Raw genomic sequence first — 20,315 nt, forward strand, 5'->3', positions numbered from 1 at the left:
AAAAACAAGGAGCGCCGTAGAAAAACAAAAAGGAAAAAGAGAAAAAACAAGTAGCGGTAAAGTAATAAGTTGGAGTGGAGAGCCTTATCCATTATTTCACATCTGCAAACACTCACTCGCCCACATCTAAGGTGCATAACACACACAAATATAATAATTTTGGGGTCCATATCAAAGCTCGATTAATTTGAATTTGAGAAATTTAAATGTATGTGGGCCCCATTTCATATATATCGAATACCAACTGTATTTATCGAAAAAAATCATTATTCTGATTAACAATAAATTTTGTGAAAGAGAAATTAGAGATTGAGAGAATATCATAAAGGTTCTTGATATTTGTTTATGTCTTCTATTTAATGCAGAACCTCTTTCATTCAAGGCTCTTAGTAATACACAGAAGGATATCTCTTTCATTCTCCTCAAATTGCTATAAAATTTCTTCATAATCAATTTTGTCACGTAGTTTACTTTCTTTCATTAATCGATTTCGCCCCGCTAAGGATAGAAGATGAAATAAATAAATAACGCTAATGGTGTCCATGCGCCAAAGGATGAATGGAGTTTGGTCCAAACACTTTATCTTTCCATTTATCGTACTGATTGGGACAAGTGGGGTCAATTAGGTTGGGTTGGCACTAAGATAGAAAACTGGATAACGACGAATCTTTTTTATTTTAATATTTTGATATCACATAACATTAATATTAAAATTTAAAACTATAGTATATATTTATATTTATATACTCCTTTTTGCCCTTATCTTGTTTCACCTATTCATTCACATAGAAAGTACAAAAGAAGAAAATTGCATTTTTTTTTTTTCAAGAACTGTATGGTGGATTTTATTTGTTTAGATTATGAATGTGAAAATGAGATTAGTTTCTTTGGACCAACAAAACAACCATGGGATCATGGATGAGGAAAATCATGATTCTGATTCTTCTGATATTTTGAGTAATTTCTCTTCATCTGATTCGGAGTTGCTTGGCGAAGAAGAAGAAGAAGGAGAAGGGGATTCTTCAGATCCGACTTCTCCGAATTCTTCTTCTTCTGGTGATTCAATAAGTCATGATGAACACACAAAAGGAGCTTTGCAAAATATGTCCACTCTTCTTCAAGAACTACCCTTCAAGTAACAACTACTTTTCCTCTGTTTTTATTTTATTTTTATGTTATGTATTTATATTAGAGTCTGATTAAATTTGTATTTATTTACTTTCGTACCTAATTATCATACGTTAGATGAAGTTATCACGCCCCCTTCAAGATAGAGGCTTTAGTTATTGTTCGAATCACGAGGTTTGACAATTATTACTTCCTCCGTTTAAAAAAAAATGACCTAGTTTGACTTGGAATAGAGTTTAAGAAAAGAAAGAAATTTTTGAATATTGTGCTTCTAAATTAAAGTTATACCAAATGTACCAAAATACCCTTTAATCTTGTAGCCTTAAACATGTCACGTGGAAAGTTGAAGTTAAAGTATTGCCAAAAAAGAAAATGGGTCATTTTTTTCTTTAAACCGATGGAGTATATGAAAGGATGAGACTTATTTTAAGGTGGGAGTTGATTTCTAGTATACTCACTTAACTAGTTGTTAAATATTTTTAGAAAGTCATTTTTTATTGAATTTAATTGAAATCGAGAAGAAATGGGATATGAGTAATAACTAAGTGATGATTTGAGAAATCAATTTTTCAAATTGTTTTAGGTAGCTTAGCTAGACTGAAAATCCTTAGATGTGGTTCAAAAGAGAAGGGGTAGAAATGGGGTAAAGGAATTGATTAACTCACTATGTCTCTCATGACCTAAGAGGCTTCTATCTGATTCTAATTAAAGATGAGTGAATACTCGTTACTTATGGTCACTTAATTTGAAAATACCTAAAATAGGGCATGTAAATTGATACAATTTTGGGCACCTAAGATGTCATGGCCAAAAATGATGACAATGGCAATGTGTTTCCTCATCCGTTGTCGAACCTTGGCCTTGATACCAATTGTTACAAGGGCGCCTAAAGAATACTAGATTAGTTTACTTCTGCATATTCAAGCTTTGTTGAATAAGAGCTATTTGATACCTGTATTGTACTTGAAATTAATCGAATTATGTTTAAGCAGGCTTAAACACCATAAAAACCATACTTTTCAATTGTATTAAAAATAACTAATTGCTCGTTTGGATAAAACTATTAAAACGGAAAACAAGCAAAGTTGAGTGGTGTTGAACTTATTGCTTTTGATTTATTTTTAGATTAAAAACACTAGTTTAAACAAATACTTTTGATTTTTACCAAATACTAGTTTCATTTCTTAACATGCTATCAAAACACAATACATCCCAATTCTTGTTTCATGATGTTGGGCTTCCATATCAAATTGCCTACACTTCAGAGATTCCAGCCCTGGACGTAACGTACGGCATTGAAGAGTTCCACATCGAATGTAAAAGGAATGGATGATCTCTTTACATGTTCTTTGATAATCCTCCTCTCTTACGCTAACTTTTGATATTGAATTAGATTCCAAATCCTTCTTTTTAACAAATACCACAATTAATCTAAAGATGCTTAACTTCGATTTGCATTTTAACATTATCTAAACACCACCCTCTATATCCTTCTTTAACATTTTTCACATTAATATTTCATTATGATGCTAATTAATTGTCCTTTTTTTGGGTTAATAGGAGAGGCTTGTCAAAACATTACAATGGGAAATCACAATCATTCACCTCTCTATCAAATGTGAGGAGCTTAGAGGACATGGCTAAGCCAGAAAATCCATACAACAAGAAGCTCAAATCATGCAAGAGTTATGGAGTTTTCTTAGAAGGTTTCAAATCAGATAACTTGCATCCTCCTATTAGAAGCAATAGTTCTTCAAGACTAAGCTCAAAGAGAGGCTCATGTTCATCATTAAGAGCAAAGAGAAATGGAAGCTTTCTTGGGAATAATAGTAGACCTCCTGCTCCTCTACATACATCAACTAGTACAACTAGTTTTACAACTCAAACCCCTTTGTTTGCTTGATGGTTCTTATCAAAATATATTTAAAAAGGTTTACTAAATGTATTTACTTTGTTGTTGTTACTGTTTCTTTTTTCAGCTGGATGCTATGTGATGCTTTCTTTTGTACTTGTTATATTTATTTTTTATGTTCTTTGATATGTGTTACCTGAGTCTGATAGAGGCATACTTCTGTCCTTTCTTGATTCCATCATGTGGACTTCATTGAGTATGTTTATGTTGTATTTTGTGTTTGAAGTTCCATACTTAAGTAGGATCTTACTTGTTTTATTTAAACGGTAGGTAGGTGGTGAATGTATGAGTTGTGACATTTGAAATTGTTTTGGTTATCAAAGGATGACTAATCTACTATTATTATTATTATTTTTTTATTTTTTTTATTTGACTTTGTATAAAATTTAAGAAATAAAGATAAAGGCGTGAAATTTGAGAGTCGGAAATAAGTGTATGAGTATGAACTTTAGATAGAAATGGTTGAAGTCATTCAAAAATGACCGAATGTTAGTCATATATGATTGAACTTCAATTACGACATACACAGGTTGGGTTGGTTTGGATCTTTCAAATATCAAAATTTAATCAATATTTGTGTCGAATTCTTAAATTTCTAAATCAAATCAAACGAAAACCAATAAAAGTCAGATTTTGCAATTTCAATATTTTGTTTTCTCGAGAGAATTAAAGTTTTTATCATATAAATATATAATTAATTTGTGTTTCAAATATTTCTTTTAAAGTCTTACGTAAGAAAATAAAATATGATATGAGCTACGATACTAGGCCAAACACTAGGATTTCAAAGTAGTGCTTAACACACTTTTTCTTCTTTTCCTTTTGAGTCCAACTTCTCCTTTAAGTTCCTTTTCACTTTCTCTTGAAAAAATAATAAATAATTTTGCATCTCGAACTCCATTGATCATAATAATAAATTAAGCATAAACTAAACTATAAATACGTAAGTAAACAACGCTAAGTAAATAATAAAATCACCACTTATCAATTAAATAATATGTAATTGATAAATTAAAACCGATTTTTTTGTCATAAATAATAATAAAAAAGATATATTCTAAATCTGGAAAATTCAAAATTTTGCCGACTCACACGCACACTCAAAGTGCATTTAGTGGACATTGTGAGGTTGTTAGGTTAGGATATCATCAATTCTTTGTCCACACATATGCACAAGTTGCGCCATGACTCAAAAAAATGAATTGTTGTATCTTTGAATATTTGATGCTACTCTCTTTAGGTGAACCAACTTATATGACAATTAGTTGTAAGCATTATGACTTTTTTTGTGAATTTTTATATATATATAAATTTATGTTGTGTATTAAAATAGTGAATTCAGATGAATTCATTATCAATAATATTCATCAGATTATACTTATCAGTATTTGATAATCAATTTATTTATCATTTTATTAGCCTAGTTGTCTAATCAATTGGGGGTATAAATGGACTTTAATTTGTTGGACTCTGTATAAATACACATCAACAATTTAAAAAATAAATAAAAAACAAAAGTAAAGTTACTATACAAAGATAGATAAAAAATAAAATATAATTTTTAAATAATAAATAAAGAGAAAATGAAAAAAAATAAAATAATGACACAATCACCAAATCAATTGTTGCATAAATGAGATTTTTTGTCATTATCTAACGATGAATTTAAAGATACGATACAATAAAATTCAAGTAACAATGTATTTATAATAACAATACAATGGAAAACAACCATCCAAACAAAGTGTGAAGAGTGTGTATAAATATGTCCTTTAACTTGACCACAATTAACATCTATGTCCTTCGATTTCAAGTAGAGTATAAAATTGAATACATATCCTACGTGGCATAATACACATAAAACATCATGTATGACGTGAATTGCCCTGTAGGACGATACGTAGGATGTATGTTTCTACTTATTCAACTTTATACAAGTCAAAGTGTCTACTTAGGGCTTGTTTGGATTGGCTTTTGGCTCATGACTTGTAAGCCAAAAGTCATAAGTTAGGATTTCTAACTTATGGCTTTTGGCTTATTTTTGTTATTTTGGCTTTAAAATAAGTACTTATAAACACTTTTTAATTTTACTCAAACACTTCAAAACTTCTTAAAAGTTATTTTGACTTAAAAACACCTAAGATAAGTCAATCCAAACGGGCACTTATACTGGCCCAAAGTCAAACTACATAAATGTCAATTAAGATCAAATTAAAGACACGTTTATATATTATGCCTAAAAAAAAGTGAACAGCTCATATGAAAAAATATAAATTATGACATGGCACCATCCAAAAAAAAAAATTCAAAGATAAAATGACAATAATAACCCCACCAAACACAAAATATCATGAAGATTGGCGCATTAAAAGCGGTTGTCTTTTGCTTCCTGTTAAACTGTTGTTCTTCATTCATTCATTATATATAAAACACTCATTTGCCGTTGCCTAACAACTGTTCGACGAATTGCCTCAAAGAAAAGAAAAACGAAATTTGTTAAGGAATTTGTGATCTATGCAAACCAAACGATTTGTTTATTTGAGGATTTTGTGATTATGAGTGGATTTGATCAGTTACAGTGTTGTTACAATTTAAGCCGCATCATTGCCGGCCTTCTTCTCTTCATGCTTTACCATTCTTTCCAATTAACTTCCAATTTCTTGCTTCCTATACACCCTTAACAACATTCCCCACACACCCTTTTCTTTTCTTTTCTTGATTTCTTCGAATTCAAGTAACCATTGTTGAATCATGGAGCTCAAAGGGAATGATTCTGGTTAGTTTGTTAATTGTATTGAATTCTTGTTCATTTACTTTTGTCTTGATTATTAGGGAAATACAATGTATCAACCTTGTGTAAAGTGTGTAGAAGGTGTTTATAATTTATATACAAATATGGGTTGAATTGTGTGTTTATATCTTAAGAAGAATCGTCTAGTGTATGTGTTGGATTTGGTCATTACCTGAGATTGAATTTGGGATGGTATATCATTTTTGGTTTTTAGTTGACAATTAAAAGAATGTGTAAGGAATGTAGGTGGTGGGTTTCAAACAGGCAACCTAATGAATGCAAAGTGGTGTTGAAACAAATGGTTGACACTGCGAGCTTCATTCAATTTATATTTAGACGTTAGAATATCAAATGAGATGGTGTTGTGTGCATTTGCCTTTGGTGGTGATCTTGTTGTATTCGAATCTTGGGTCTGCATCTGTTCATGAAAAGAATTGCAACTTATTAGTCCAATTTAGCTTCAAAGATTAGTCAAACTTGTTAAGTGCCACATAAATTGGGATGGATGGAGTAATGTCTTCGTGTTTTGGGAAATTCCCGGATCCGTTAAACTGTGACTGATTACTGTGATTGCTATGATTTTACTGAAATAATAGATGAAAAGCAGTGAAGTTATAGCAGAACTATTCTATATTTGTCAAGAAATTGAATTTAAATTAATGTTGTTAGCTTGCGTTATGTGTGTGGGCTTATATTGTTTAACTCGGAGTGTTGATTTTTATGATTGGGAAAAATGCGGATTGAATAAGCAAAGGGTCCTTTCATAGTTCATGTGTGTGTCCATATCATTTGATAATATGAACAATTGAGGGGACTCAAGTGATTTGTCTTTTTAGGAACAATACCCTCTTATATTATAAGCTTTCAATACCCCTAGATCTTTGGTTCAATGGTAAAAGAAGAACGTAGGTAATGTGGAAGGCAATCATTAGTAGAGTGAGCCCTGACGAGGACAAAATCTGGGTGTTTAAGGGGAGGAGAGTAGAATGGTGTGCTTATATTCTGAGTTTCAACTTATACCCAACTAAGGTTGGGCCAGCTAACCAAACAGGGGATTTTGTACGATATCAAAAAAATGTTATAAGCTTTGCACCTGTTCTACAAATTATTTGTTTACAAGTTGTGCAGTTGGTTTTGACATGCTTTATTGGAAACCTATTGCATCTAAGAATTCTTGGAATTAAAAGAAATATGTTATTCACTTCTTCTGCTGCAGTTTTGTATAGTAGTGAAGCCGCCTTTACTCCATTCTGATATTTGTTACCCTTAGAATATATATATATATATATATATATATATTATGGCCATGAAACTATTGGTTAACTAGGCACTTTACCACCTTGCTTAGGGAGGCGACATGGTTCATCTCCGTCGGTCATTGTAATTGGTGGAGGTATCTCAGGGGTAGCTGCTGCACGTTTCCTTCAGAATGCTTATTTCAAGGTGAGGTTATCATGACTTTAAACCCCTTTCACATGTAGTGACTTTTATGTTCTAATTTTTTTCGTGCTAATGAAGCTGGTCTATTTTTATCCAGGTGCTCTTGCTGGAGTCACGAGATAGACTTGGTGGTCGCATACACACTGACAACTCATTTGGTTGTCCAGTTGATCTGGGAGCTTCATGGTGAGTAACACTAATCTTTTACTCTCGAATTCTTTATCCAGAACTAGATGCTTATTCATGTTCTTCAAATTGCATCTCAGGCTCCATGGAGTGTGCAATGAAAATCCTTTAGCTCCTTTGATACGGCGGCTGGGGCTCACTCTGTATCGAACTAGTGGTGACGACTCAGTGCTTTATGACCATGATTTGGAAAGGTAAATAGGATTTTTGACATTTAGTTTCAAAATGATTTTATCATGTTTAGTGGACATGTTTCCCTTTTGTTTAAACACCCTGTCTCTCTCTATCTCTCTGTCTAAATGAAGGGGGTGGCTTATCTCTTAGTTACACCTTAGATTTTTGGCTTCAGATTTTTAAAGTCCTGTTCTCTGTTTCCATTCTGATGTAGCCACTCAAAAATCGGGGCAAAAATCTGTTAGCTTGTTCTTGAATTGTCGCAGTAGCTTTTTCTGCAAGAAAGTATCTTGCAGTTTATTGTACTCTGATTCATAATGAAAAAGTAAATCACACTTATAGTTTGTCTGTGTGGAAGATTTGTTGCTTGCCTTCACATCTCTCAGTGCGCTCATATTGAAGCATGCTGTATCTGCTAGATTTTAGCCTATATTCTTTTTGCTTTTGTGTACATTAACTAGAGATGTTATTTCATCATTCAGGAGCTTGATTATGTTTTCTTTCTTTTTAAAGCTGCATGCTGTTTGGCATGGATGGTCATCAAGTTCCTCATAATACAGTTGCTGAAGTAGGAGATGTATTCAAGAAAATCCTCGATGAGGTTGGCTTTGCTCTGTTTTTATTTCACCAAGTGCTATTCCTTTTGAGGTTTTATAAAGACGTAAATGAATGATTATGTGTATCGGCAAATGCAGACTGAGAAAGTGAGAAATGAGAATAGTAATGACATATCGGTTCTTCAAGCAATATCTATTGTATTGGACAGGCATCCTGAGCTGAGGTATGGGAAAATGTTCTTCTCTTACAACCAACTTATGTTTGTTTCTTTTAAATCTGTAATCTAGCTAACTTCACTGATCTTATATGCTGCCGCAGGCAAGAAGGAGTCTCTCATGAAGTACTGCAGTGGTACATATGCAGAATGGAGGCATGGTTTTCTGCCGATGCAGACACGATCTCTTTGAAAACTTGGGATCAGGCAAGTTTTTTTTCTTGTTATTCTAAGTTTCTTCTAAAAGAGTAATTTTATGTGCATCTAAAAGATTTTATTACTATTCCCAATCCTCAAAGACAATATTCCTTATTCGAATGGCAAGGCTCTAACTGGCTGGTTCAGTAATACGATAAGTAAGAAAAATGTCTAGTATTTCAGAAGTTTAAGGCACAACTCGTGTTATTATAGCTATCATTTTCAGATATCTACATACTTCCAGATAGGAAATTTTGGGGTTCCATTTTACATTAGATGCTTTAAATTACCGCCATTAGGATATGTTTGATGAATAATTTCCTAAGTATGTAATATTAATGTTGTTTATATGGTGTACAGGAGCAAGTTCTTACGGGTGGTCATGGACTAATGGTGCAGGGTTATCACCCGGTGATTGAGGCATTGTCAAAAGATATTGATATTCATTTGAATCACAGGTATATTTGGGGTTTTCTGTGAAATGTGAAGTTTGACATCTTGTTTGTTGTTTCTTTAGCTTGTCATGCTGTTGGTTTTTCCCTTTAGAATCTGAAGATTAATGCAGCACTTGTGACTGTTAAATCCAAAGACGGACCAACTTGTGGACTTACGACTGAATCTTCTTGTTACAAGATTTTCTATAGGAAAGTTAAGAAACAAAATGCAATTCATTTCCTCCACAGAGACACCATTTTCTTTTTAAGTTGCACCACAGCCTGGTATAGACATCTCTCCTCTCTCCCAACCACCATCCCTAAAAAGGGTTTCATCTGCTGGAAATGTTGCTTTCTTATTTGTATTTTACCTTTTTTTCAATCACTTCATAATCTATGATGGATTACCTGTCTGCATCAGAGTTGATTTTTTGCCTTGGTAAAATTTGTCTGTTTTTCTAGGACATCCTGAGAATGTAAGCTGTGATGCAACTTTTTTTTTTTTTATAATCGAGAAATTTCTGAGGAATAGTGTGGCACAATTTGAAACTCGGGGTTGATGGGCCTATCCCTATCTAACTTTCTCAAATCAAATAGTAGGCTTTTGTCTGCGGCAGGATTCAAACTCGTGACGAGTGCCTAACCTATACGGTGGGCTACACATCATGCAAGCTTTGTTCTTACCACTAAACCAAAGCTCAACACATAATGCAACTTTTCTGCTGCTCACTGTTTAAGAATTTCTCAACACCACACCCAAATCCTAACCCAAGTCTCAGTGTTTACAAGTATTGGCTGTGGAGAATTAATGAAGCAAATAGATTTTTATTTTTTGCCAAGTAATTTCTTATCTTGATTTACGTATACTTTAGCCTCCATGCTTGTCTGCAATTCTAATTTTCCATCGATCTGAATTACTAGGGTAAAGGCGATTACGGATGGGTATAACAAAGTGATGGTTACAGTTGAGGATGGGAGGAATTTTGTTGCGGATGCTGCTATAATAACTGTGCCTATTGGGGTCCTCAAAGCCAACTTAATTGAGTTCAAACCAAAATTGCCAGATTGGAAGCTTTCTGCAATAGCAGATCTTGGTGTGGGCAACGAAAACAAGATTGCATTACGATTTGATACTGTATTTTGGCCAAACGTTGAATTGTTAGGCATTGTTGCACCTACCTCTTATGCTTGTGGGTATTTTCTTAACCTCCACAAGGCAACAGGGCATCAAGTCCTTGTCTATATGGCTGCCGGAAGACTTGCTTATGATGTAGAGAAATTATCAGACAGGGAGGCGGCTGATTTTGTTATGCGTCAGCTGAAAAAAATGTTTCCTGATGCACCTGAACCTGTGAGTAATACCTGGTCCTGCATAATTCTATTTCAGTTATTACAGCTGCATGCATTATTTAACTATGGTTGCCTTGGACTCTCCAAATGTGTTGTAACACACATGGGGGATTCTCCAAAAATGCACTACGACATCTTTGAAGAGTCTGAACAACATATATTGTTAGTAACTAAAAGGAAAACATGTCTAATAACCATTGAGCTGATAGCTATATATGTTGCAGGTTCAGTATCTTGTATCACGCTGGGGAACAGATCCGGACTCCCTAGGATGCTATTCGTATGATCTGGTTGGAAAGCCAACAGATATATATGATAAGCTTCGAGCACCCTTAGGTAATCTATTCTTTGGAGGCGAAGCTGTCTGTATGGATGACCATCAAGGGTCCGTGCACGGTGCCTATTCAGCTGGAATCATAGCTGCTGAAGATTGCTGCCAGCATCTCATTAAGAGACTTGGAAGTGTTCAACTTGTTTCCTCCAGGGAAGAAATTCTCAAATCCATTGTTCCCCTCAAGATTTCCAGGATGTGATCATCTTCCAACAAAATCATAACTAGGTTCGAATGATTAAAAAGCACCGAAGTAATGTCTAAACCCAATGATTTAAAATAAAACAAAGATAAAGGATCCCAGAACAAGGAAACACCTTTTTAGCTCCTGCTGGGTTTGGAAAGCAACTCTCACTCTGTTGGAGCGGTTGACCTTCTTTTTTCTGAAGCTGAATTCAGGGCGTGAGGGAATAATTAAGTCATAATTCATTGGTTGATTGTATCATTAACCATTTCTTTTTAAAATCCCTTTTTTGTTTTATTTTAGATTTATGAAAAAAAAATAAGAAATTGCTGCTTAAACATCGGCGCCTGACCCTGAGATGTGGATCATCCAAGGCACATAAATATTATTTTTTCGATTCTCCTTTGAGAAAAGGAGGATTTTTGATTGGGTGGGTAGTTTCCCTTTTTTTCCCTCTGCTTAACTAGTAGTGTGCTCCGATTCATCGTCATTTGATTAACTTTCTGAAATGATGAATGTGGTTGTTGCACTTGTGCATCGGGTTGCCTTTTTTTTTTCTTTTTCTTCTATCAATTGTATTTTCCAACGTTCGCAATATAAAGTTGTTTTGCATATTATATCCTTATGGTTCGATCTTTTTTCAAATCCCACACAGCGAAACCTTAGTACATCGACTGAGCTGCCTTTTTTTATATATGTTTGTTGCCAATTTTCAAGAAGTTTGATTAGTAGATAGAATAGCAGCTCTCCCATATCGACAACAAAGTTACAATGTAAGATGTTTATTTAATTCAAAGCTGAATCGCTGTGTGGTTGGTTCAGTTTTAAAACACTCACAATATTATTATTTTTGAAATTTTGAATAGAGTGTCAGAACACTTTATTAGGAGTTGAGGTGTTCGATTGAAACATGGTTTAGTTAGTTGAGGTGTTTGATTGAAATATGGTTTAGTTGGACATAGTTAATGTGTTCGATTGAGACATGACTCAGTTCAATGTCATTTATTAAAATTTGAGGTGTTCGATTGAGACATGACTCAGTTCAAATGCCATTTATTAAAATTTGAGGTGTTCGATTGAGAGATGATTTAGTTGGACAAAGTTAAAGTATTTGATTGAGACATGACTTAATTTGAATTTGCGACAAATTTAAAGTTATGCATTTTCCCTATTATTAAGTCATTAATCTATGACAAGTCAACTAAAATAGATCTGTAATCCCCCAAAAAAACTCTTAGAACATGTATAAGAAAATAAAGCTACTTTACTTGGGATAATGGGTTTAATTTATTATTATACATAAAAAATAATGTTCATATGTTTTGTAGATGAAGAATTAGTTGGCTCCAATTTTATAGGAAATGTTAGAAGTTTTTAATGATTAGTCTTTGGGAAAATGCATAAGTACCCTCAATCTATGCCCGAAATTTCAGAGACACACTTATACTATACTAAGGTCCTATTATCCTCCGAATTTATTTTATAAATAATTTTTTATCCCTTCTCGACCTACGTGGCCACTATCTTCTGGGCTCAGCATGTGTTGACAATTTTTTCAAGCTATCTGATTAATAATTATTGAAGGTTTGAATTAATTCCTTTCAGGATAGAGCAAAACACCATTATGCAATATTAACAATTGAAAAATGTAGTTCAGCAAACTTAATAAAAGAAGTAAGGCCTGTTTGGATGAACTTATAAAAAGTACTCCCTCTGTTCCTAATTACTTGTCCATTTTTGAATTGGCATACCTATTAAGAAATTAATAATTGACATAGTGAATTTACCATTTTACCCATATTAATTATGAAGTTGAATTAAAAACTTAATATTTTCAAGAAGTTCTACCTTTTTCAAAGTAATTATTGAGGGTATAATAGGTTAAAAAAATTTGTCCTTTCTTGATTTGTCAAAATGGACAAGTAATTAGGGACAACTAAAAAAGAAAATGTGGACAAGTAATTAGGGACAGTAGGGAGTAAAATATAAGTCAAAAGTTAAAAGTGATAAATAGATGGTACTCTATCTTTGACTTATTTTAAAACTTTTTTGCCCTAAAAGTGAGTGCTTAAAAACAAGTTATAACTTTTTCAAACACTTCCACAATAAAATTAAAAAAAAAGGTTTAAAAATCAATACCTATAAAAAATAAAAGTTAATCCAAACAGGCACTAATCATACGACAATTAGTTATTATCTTTTTTTTGTTTTGTTTTTTTTAGTGTGTAAAAATGAGACGAAGCCTCTAAAATTTAAAATCACTAACAGGTGCAAAAGGAATAATTTCACGAGAATTATTAGTGAAAAAATAAAATAAATTTTTATCTAAATATTTAATCATTTGTTAAAATTGAATCGAATTTTTTGTTTGTTTGCTTTTTTTCTTGGAGTTGGAGGTATGGTTTTATGTCTTCTTTCTTTTGTTTGTAATTATTTCTTGTTGAGTAATGTCAATATCCTGCATATGGCAAGGCCCACGAGGGGTTGGATGGCCCGGGTCAGAGTCATGATCAAACATGACGCTTGCTTGGTGGACTTAGTTAAGAAATAAAATTGTGTCTTTGCTATAAGCTATAACTTTTGGCATGATGTTAAGCGCTTGATCCTAACAAGTGGTATCAGAGCCAAGGTCATGGGTTCGATTCCCAAGAGCAACATTCTGCATGAGGCAGGTGTTGGGAGGGGGATCGTTGGATAATGTCAACATCCTGCCTATGGCAAGGCCCACGAGGGATTGGGTGGCCCGAGTCGGAGTCATGATTGAACATGGCGCTTGCTTGGTGGACTTAGTTAAGAAATAAAATTGCGCCTTTGCTATAAGCTATAGCTTTTGGCATGATGGTAAGCGTTTGATCCTAACATTTCTTTTACGTAAACAATGTTAACATGTGTTATGTATAATTATAGCTTAAAAGAATTGCAATTTGTAGCTACATATAGTTGTTGCTTTATAATAAATTTATCTCTCATTTCTTCCTCTCTCTTTCTCTACACTCTCGCTTACCTCTCTTCTCTCTCTCACTCGTCTCTAACTTTCTCTACAAAATAAATACAAAGGATAACAATCAATATTATAAATATGATGTGAGGTCAAAAATATATATTTTAATCATTATTTGTTTCATATTTATTAGTTATATTTGTCTTTTTTTAGCATAGAATTTATGAATTGTGCTAAATAGTGTATTTTATTTATAGGAGTAAATTGGTGTAAAGTTAAAAAAGTTTGAAGCTAAAACGAAATAAAGATGAAAGGTTGAAGTATGAAATTAAGCAGACAGCTTAACAGAATAAATTGCTAATCAGCGAATAGAAAGCCTGCCACGTGTCACAATATGAAACAAGGAGTTGCGCACAAATCTTGAAGGCGGCGGATAGTGCGCGAGTCAAACGAAATTCAATTCAGTTTGGGTTTTGATTTTTCTACTAATTTTGGACTCAGTTATTTTATTTAGAATTTTCTACATCTATAAATAGTCCATATAAATAATTATTGGAGGAGATGAATCACAGGGTATCAAAGTAGAAAGTCGTCAATATTTTTTAGGGTTCTTTTCTTAGAGATTAGTGGCTAAACGCCCTTGTTCTGGGGCTGTAGCTACGGATTGATTGCTGATTATTTAAGGTTCTTGCATTAATTCTTTGTTGTCATTATAAGTGTCACGCCCCGAGCCTACACCCTAGATGTGGCCGGCACTCGAAGACCATTGCTGGCCTCAAGTGAACCCTTGGCCTGGCTTACTAACTCAGCGGAAGACTTAACTCATCATATACACATTTAAGAAGTAACTAGAATGTTATAAAAGAACATTCAACTGGCCATTAAGGCAAACTCAAGTCTTTAACATATGAAATGAAAAGTAAAGACAACTAAATTAACTAACTGACTGTCTGACTATCTATGAAGCCTCTAAACAACTGAGATGGATGTCGGGATAAGCCCACGACATCCTAATGAACTAATATTAAAACTGAAAGCAATGTAAAAGAGTCCTTTGGAATGTAAACAGGCTCACCAACAGACTCTGAACTGCTCACTAGATCAACGAATGCGCCGGATGCCGATCTTAGTTACCTGTGTCTGCATCATAATATGATGCAAGCCAACTGGCATCAGTACATTGAATGTACAAGTATGCGAGTTGGAATGTTAAAACAACATAGACTCGAAAGAGATTATGAAAGAAACACTTACATTGGCTCTTCTCAACTCCTGAATACTTAAATAAACTTATTTCATTATAAAGCAGTTTAAAACAAGCGCAATATAAAGAAAACTGTTGAAAACATGTTGTCAATTCATAATCATAATATCATAAAAAGACAAACCATGCTCCCTCTCAAAGTCTACTTGTGCAATGCATGAATGAAGTCTCATACCCCCATTCACACTAAGCAGAACCCCTTGAGGAACCATGCTACTACTGTTGTGGGAGTTTCTCTAACCGACAACCATCACTTAAGAACTATAGTGATGATACAATGTTTTACCTCACGCTGCCGAGGCCCATCATATACCTTGCCATGATAAAGGAAGCCAACTCACTAAGTGGATCCACTAGTCTATGCGAAAAGGATTCATCTAAAAAGTATGACTCTTTTCTACCTATGATGGCTACATGGTTTATGGAGACTTGAGTTAATATGAACTCGCATCCCCATATCGGTGCTCAATACTACTCCCAAAAATATACTTAGTTCTTTATGTTTAAAAACATACTTCTTCTGTGATTTGAGAGTAGTGCTCAAAAACTTAGCTCAAAGGCTATCTTGAAAATCTCAGTTTCCCTGCTCGCTTCATTTAGAAAGTTATTTCTCTTTTCTGAAAACTAGCCCGAAGGCTCTTTGAAAAATCATAGTTCCTTTCTTGCTCAAATGTGAAAACATTTATAAACTTCTTTGGGAATACTTAGTTCCCTAATAACTTTTGAGAAATGAACTCAACTCTTTACTTTACTTGAAACTTGAGCCTTAAAACGAAGTTAAAATGTTTGTTAAAGACTCTTGAAAACTATAAGAAACTTTGCTTTGACTTGCTTCTTAACTTCTAGACTTGACTCTTAACTTCTTTGACTTTGATCTTAATTTTCCTTGAATTGGATTATGGATTCCAGGTTCATGATCTCATGTTTATGGATGATTTCATGATGTTTAGATGTACCTTAGAGCGTTGGAAACAACTAGAAAACATAGGTACATCGCTTAGGAACAAGTACGAAAAGGTGGGGAACGAATGGGGAGAACTGGCGTTCCTGGCGCTCTGAGAGGCGTGGGGCGCCAGCCCTCAAACTTCAGAGAAGTCTGGCTGGCGCGACACGCCAGAGGCCAAACTTCAGAGACGTTTTTGTGGCACTCTGGCAGGCGCGGTGCCCCAGCCCTTTTGCCCAGCGACTTCCTACTTTTCTCTTTCGTTCTTCTTCTCTAAACCTCTCTAACTTCCATAGTTCCTTCCCCAAACACTTAGGATCAATTGCACCCTCAATATACAACCAATATAATTCGAAAAACAACTCTGAAACATGAATCCACTCACCCCCAAACATCAACAACTCAACTAACAAGAATTCTACAATTTGTTCTTCAAGAATCCTACTTCTTCAACATGTAAACAACTCAAAACAATTGGATTGAAACAAGTTGGTGTGTGGGTGAAATAACCTAACACGATAAGATCTCACATACCTTGTAGGGATCACCCCCGACGAATTCCACAAGTTAAACTTCGACGATCTTGGCGATTCTTCTTCTTTCTCCTCTTCTTTTCTCTTCTCTCAAAACCCTAACCCTTCTTCCAAAAGTGTAAACTGATCTAATTCAGCTTAGGCCCCTAATTAATTACAAAAAAACGAATTTAAATAAAAGGGTAAGGAAAAGACCAAACTACCCTTTAAAAATCCGGATTGGACTTTCCTTATTCTAGCAACCCAATTTTCAAAGAGCATAACGCACTCATATGAACTCGGATTTCCGCAAACTCGGTGGCGTTGGAAAGATCCTTCCAAGAGCTTTGCAACCATATCTGAAAGTAAACCTAACTCATCCTGAGTTAGGAATTATGGCCGTTTGAAGTTGACCAAAACTCAACTTTTCCTTGACAAATTTCCAGATTTTTAATTCTTTCCAAAAATGACTATTTCCAATTATAAGCTTCTTCCTAGTTATTTCAAATTGCGAGATGTTACAATAAGTTACTTTTATATTCTTGCTTTAGTATTTCTTGATTGGCCACCTAGAGATAAATATTTAAAATCGAGAGAGGAGGGGTTAGATAGACCAGAGAATATAGAGAGCTCGATCAATCCATTAAGTTGAGGTGATTTGTGTTTAGGAGTGATGCCCGGATGAACAACTTGCTTGGTTACGAAACATGATGAAATATAAATGCTCGCCAGTTAGGCCTGCTTATCCCCGATCAACGATATAGTTAGATAGCTAACTAGAGTAGGCGACTAGAGGTCTAGAGACCTGACTCATACAATTAACCCTGTAAATCAGTACCTTGACAACTAAAATTAGTTCTAAGCCAAGAATATGATACATGAGATTCATTGTATGCTGCAGCCCTGGAATTTTCCAAATTATTGTAAGTAATTTTATTATTTTATTCCTGAATTCTTTTCTTTTGGCACTCTTAAATAAATAATTAGACCAGTATAATTTAGTAAAAATAGTTAATTGACAAGTCTTTTGAGTTAGATAATCTGGTTTTTTTAAGAGCCACTATACTACTTGCGCGACCACATACACTTGTGTGTGCAATTGAGAGCAACAAAATACAAATGGTAATTGTCAACTATACAAATCATATATTTTCAATAATAAATAAATATGAATGATAACTTTTTCAAGACAACAAATACAAATATAATTTATTACAAAATACAACATTGATACAATTATATTGTATTCATTGATGCAAATTGTATTATTTGTTGATATAAATTGTATTTCATTAATACACTTGAACCTGCTACAATTTGATACAATTATATTCGTTAATACAATTGATTTGTATCAACAAATACAATAGTTTCTGATACAATTGTATTCATTGATACAAATCAATTATATCAAGCGTATTCGTGATACAATTATCGCAATTATCGATCGGATATACAAATCAATTATATATATATATATCGCTTCTCCCCTCCCTCTCTCAATTTCGCTCGCCTCCCTCCTCCTTCTAACATGTAGCTATTTTTTTATACAATTATATTTATTGATACAAATCAATTGTATCTGTGATACAAATACAGATCAGATACACAAACTAATTGTATCTCTCTCGTCTCTTGCCTATCTCTCCTAGATATCTCTTCCCTCTTTTCTCCGTGTAACATGTAGCTACTAATTGAAATTAAGCAAACTATCATTATAGATCTCTAATTACGATCCAACTATAATTATTTTTTATAGTTCCTTCCTTCTTTTATGCTATATAACGAGGTAAGGGCCACTAGAGCCGTTCTAGTATGGCTATACCCATATAATTAGTACTATGTTTTATAAGAAAATTAATTTTGATGCCGGCCAAGAATTCTGATTTTGATTGAGTTGCACGATAATTAAATCTCACATAAATGGTTGACCAAAAAGTATTTTATTAAATTTTATTCTGTTTTTTTCTCTATAAAAAATGTGTGTATAAATATATACTAAAGGTTCCAAGATAGAAGAACATATACACAACTAATTTCAACCTCTTTTTTCTTTTTCAAAAAATTTTCTATCAAAATGTGTTCAAAAAAATTGAGATTAAGTGATGGAAGAAACTTAGCTTACAAAGAGAGAGGTGTTGCTAAGGAGAAATCCAATTATAGAATAATCATTGTTCATGGCTTTAATAGCTCCAAAGAAAGTGAATTTCTTGCACCCCAGGTTGGTATATCTTCTCCATAATATACTTTATGGTGTGATACGGTACGAGCGAAAAATATTTTCTTGAAAAATAAGTAAAAAATTTTTTATGTTTAATAAGCTTATGTATAATTTAGGCAAATATAGTGGAGATTAGGAGTGTGGCAAAAGTGGATTAAGCCTTATAGCATCAGGTTCATTTGAATCCTTTGATATGATTTTATTTTATTGGATGCATTTGAACTCAATAACTTTTGAAGTGGTGCATAAATAGTGTGATAGAATTTGATAAAATCACAATAGATATTAAATTATAAACTTATAACGTTAAAAATAAATGAGTTTAATATTAAAAACGTTAAAGGTTAATCCGTAGAGCTTAAATTCTGGATTTGGGTGTGGGATGGGCTTTGAGATGAGGAAGAGACAATCCGTTTAGAATATTATTTGTGGAACTTGTGCTTCCTACTTTTACCAGAAAAATCATTTTCCTCCTTTTATTACATGGATTTTAAGAATGTTTTAATTTGTTTCTTGAAACTGTGAACAGGAAATGATGAACAAAATGGGGATATATGTAGTGCAATATGATAGAGCTGGATATGGGGAAAGTGACCCAAACCCAAAAAGATCCCAAAGGAGTGAAGCATGTGATATTGAAGAATTGGCTGATCACTTACAATTAGGATCAAAATTCTATATTATTAGTAACTCCATGGGATCTTACCCAACTTGGAGTTGCATCAAGCACATTTCCCAAAGGCAAGATCCACTATTTTTTTTTTGCATTTTTTTGTCTTTAATTTGATAGTTGATTCAGAATTTAAAGTTTATGTTTTATTATAAATTATTTGAATTAATATATAATAATAACTGAATTCATAATTAAATACTTATAAATATTTAGTAAATATTGTAGTAAAGAATACACAATGTTTGAGCAAAAATTAATGGGTCATGTGAACCCAATACTTTAGCGTTAATAGTAAAAAAAAAAATACTTATGAACTATCCCTATTTCACGAGTTGCAACTATCAGTATCTATGCATTAAAACACATAGATGTTGAGTAGATGGTTATAGTTCAAATAAGAAAAGATAACAATTGATAGTTGACCTAGTTAGTTTTGAGGTGTGTCTTAATACATAGATGGTGATAGTTCAAATATGAAAAGAGAACAACTAACAGTTGAGATATAAAACTCGCGAAAAGGTGATAGTTCAGATGTGTACTTGACCATTAATTTTTGCCCGAATCGTACATTTGGCTTAAATCCTGCAAATTATATTTAGAGGTCCACTTAATATGTATATAGAAGGGGAGCCTTGGCGTCACTGGTAAAGTTGTTATCATATGCTCAGGAGGTCAGGGTATCAAGCCGTGGAAACAACATTTTGCAGAAATGCAAAGTAAGGCCGTGTATATTAGACCTTTGTGATCCGTTCCATTTCCAAAACCCGCACATAGCAAGATTAGTACAACAAAATATTTTTTTTTCTTTTTTCTTTTTTTACTTGATATGTATATATAATTTATCAAAATCCTATATCTACC

The 20,315-nt window shown here is 33.4% G+C and overlaps 2 protein-coding genes across 3 annotated transcripts; both read left to right on the forward strand.

The window, feature by feature from the left end:
* Positions 1-757: 757 nt before the first annotated feature.
* LOC125830275 (uncharacterized) lies at positions 758-3,362 on the forward strand. 2 transcript variants are annotated; one of them, XR_007443134.1, is made up of 3 exons: positions 758-1,135; positions 2,689-3,292; positions 3,331-3,362. XR_007443134.1 is itself a non-coding variant. In XM_049509489.1 (2 exons), exons 1-2 carry the CDS (start codon positions 861-863, stop codon positions 3,029-3,031), a joined length of 618 nt encoding a protein of 205 aa, XP_049365446.1. In that variant the 5' UTR covers positions 758-860; the 3' UTR covers positions 3,032-3,362. The 2 variants fall into 2 exon arrangements, 1 of the variants encoding a protein (XP_049365446.1); XM_049509489.1 differs by having other exon boundaries at positions 2,689-3,362.
* Positions 3,363-5,755: 2,393 nt separating this feature from the next.
* On the forward strand, positions 5,756-10,941 carry LOC125830255 (polyamine oxidase 5-like). Its single transcript, XM_049509469.1, has 10 exons — positions 5,756-5,816; positions 7,180-7,274; positions 7,369-7,457; positions 7,538-7,651; positions 8,145-8,232; positions 8,327-8,412; positions 8,508-8,610; positions 8,962-9,059; positions 9,957-10,386; positions 10,610-10,941. Exons 1-10 carry the CDS (start codon positions 5,792-5,794, stop codon positions 10,916-10,918), a joined length of 1,437 nt encoding a protein of 478 aa, XP_049365426.1. The 5' UTR covers positions 5,756-5,791; the 3' UTR covers positions 10,919-10,941.
* The last annotated feature ends 9,374 nt before the right edge of the window (positions 10,942-20,315 follow it).

This window comes from Solanum verrucosum, unplaced genomic scaffold, assembly GCF_900185275.1.
Source record: "Solanum verrucosum unplaced genomic scaffold, falcon-dt-bn FXZP01000072.1, whole genome shotgun sequence".
Classification (NCBI taxonomy): Eukaryota; Viridiplantae; Streptophyta; class Magnoliopsida; order Solanales; family Solanaceae; genus Solanum; species Solanum verrucosum.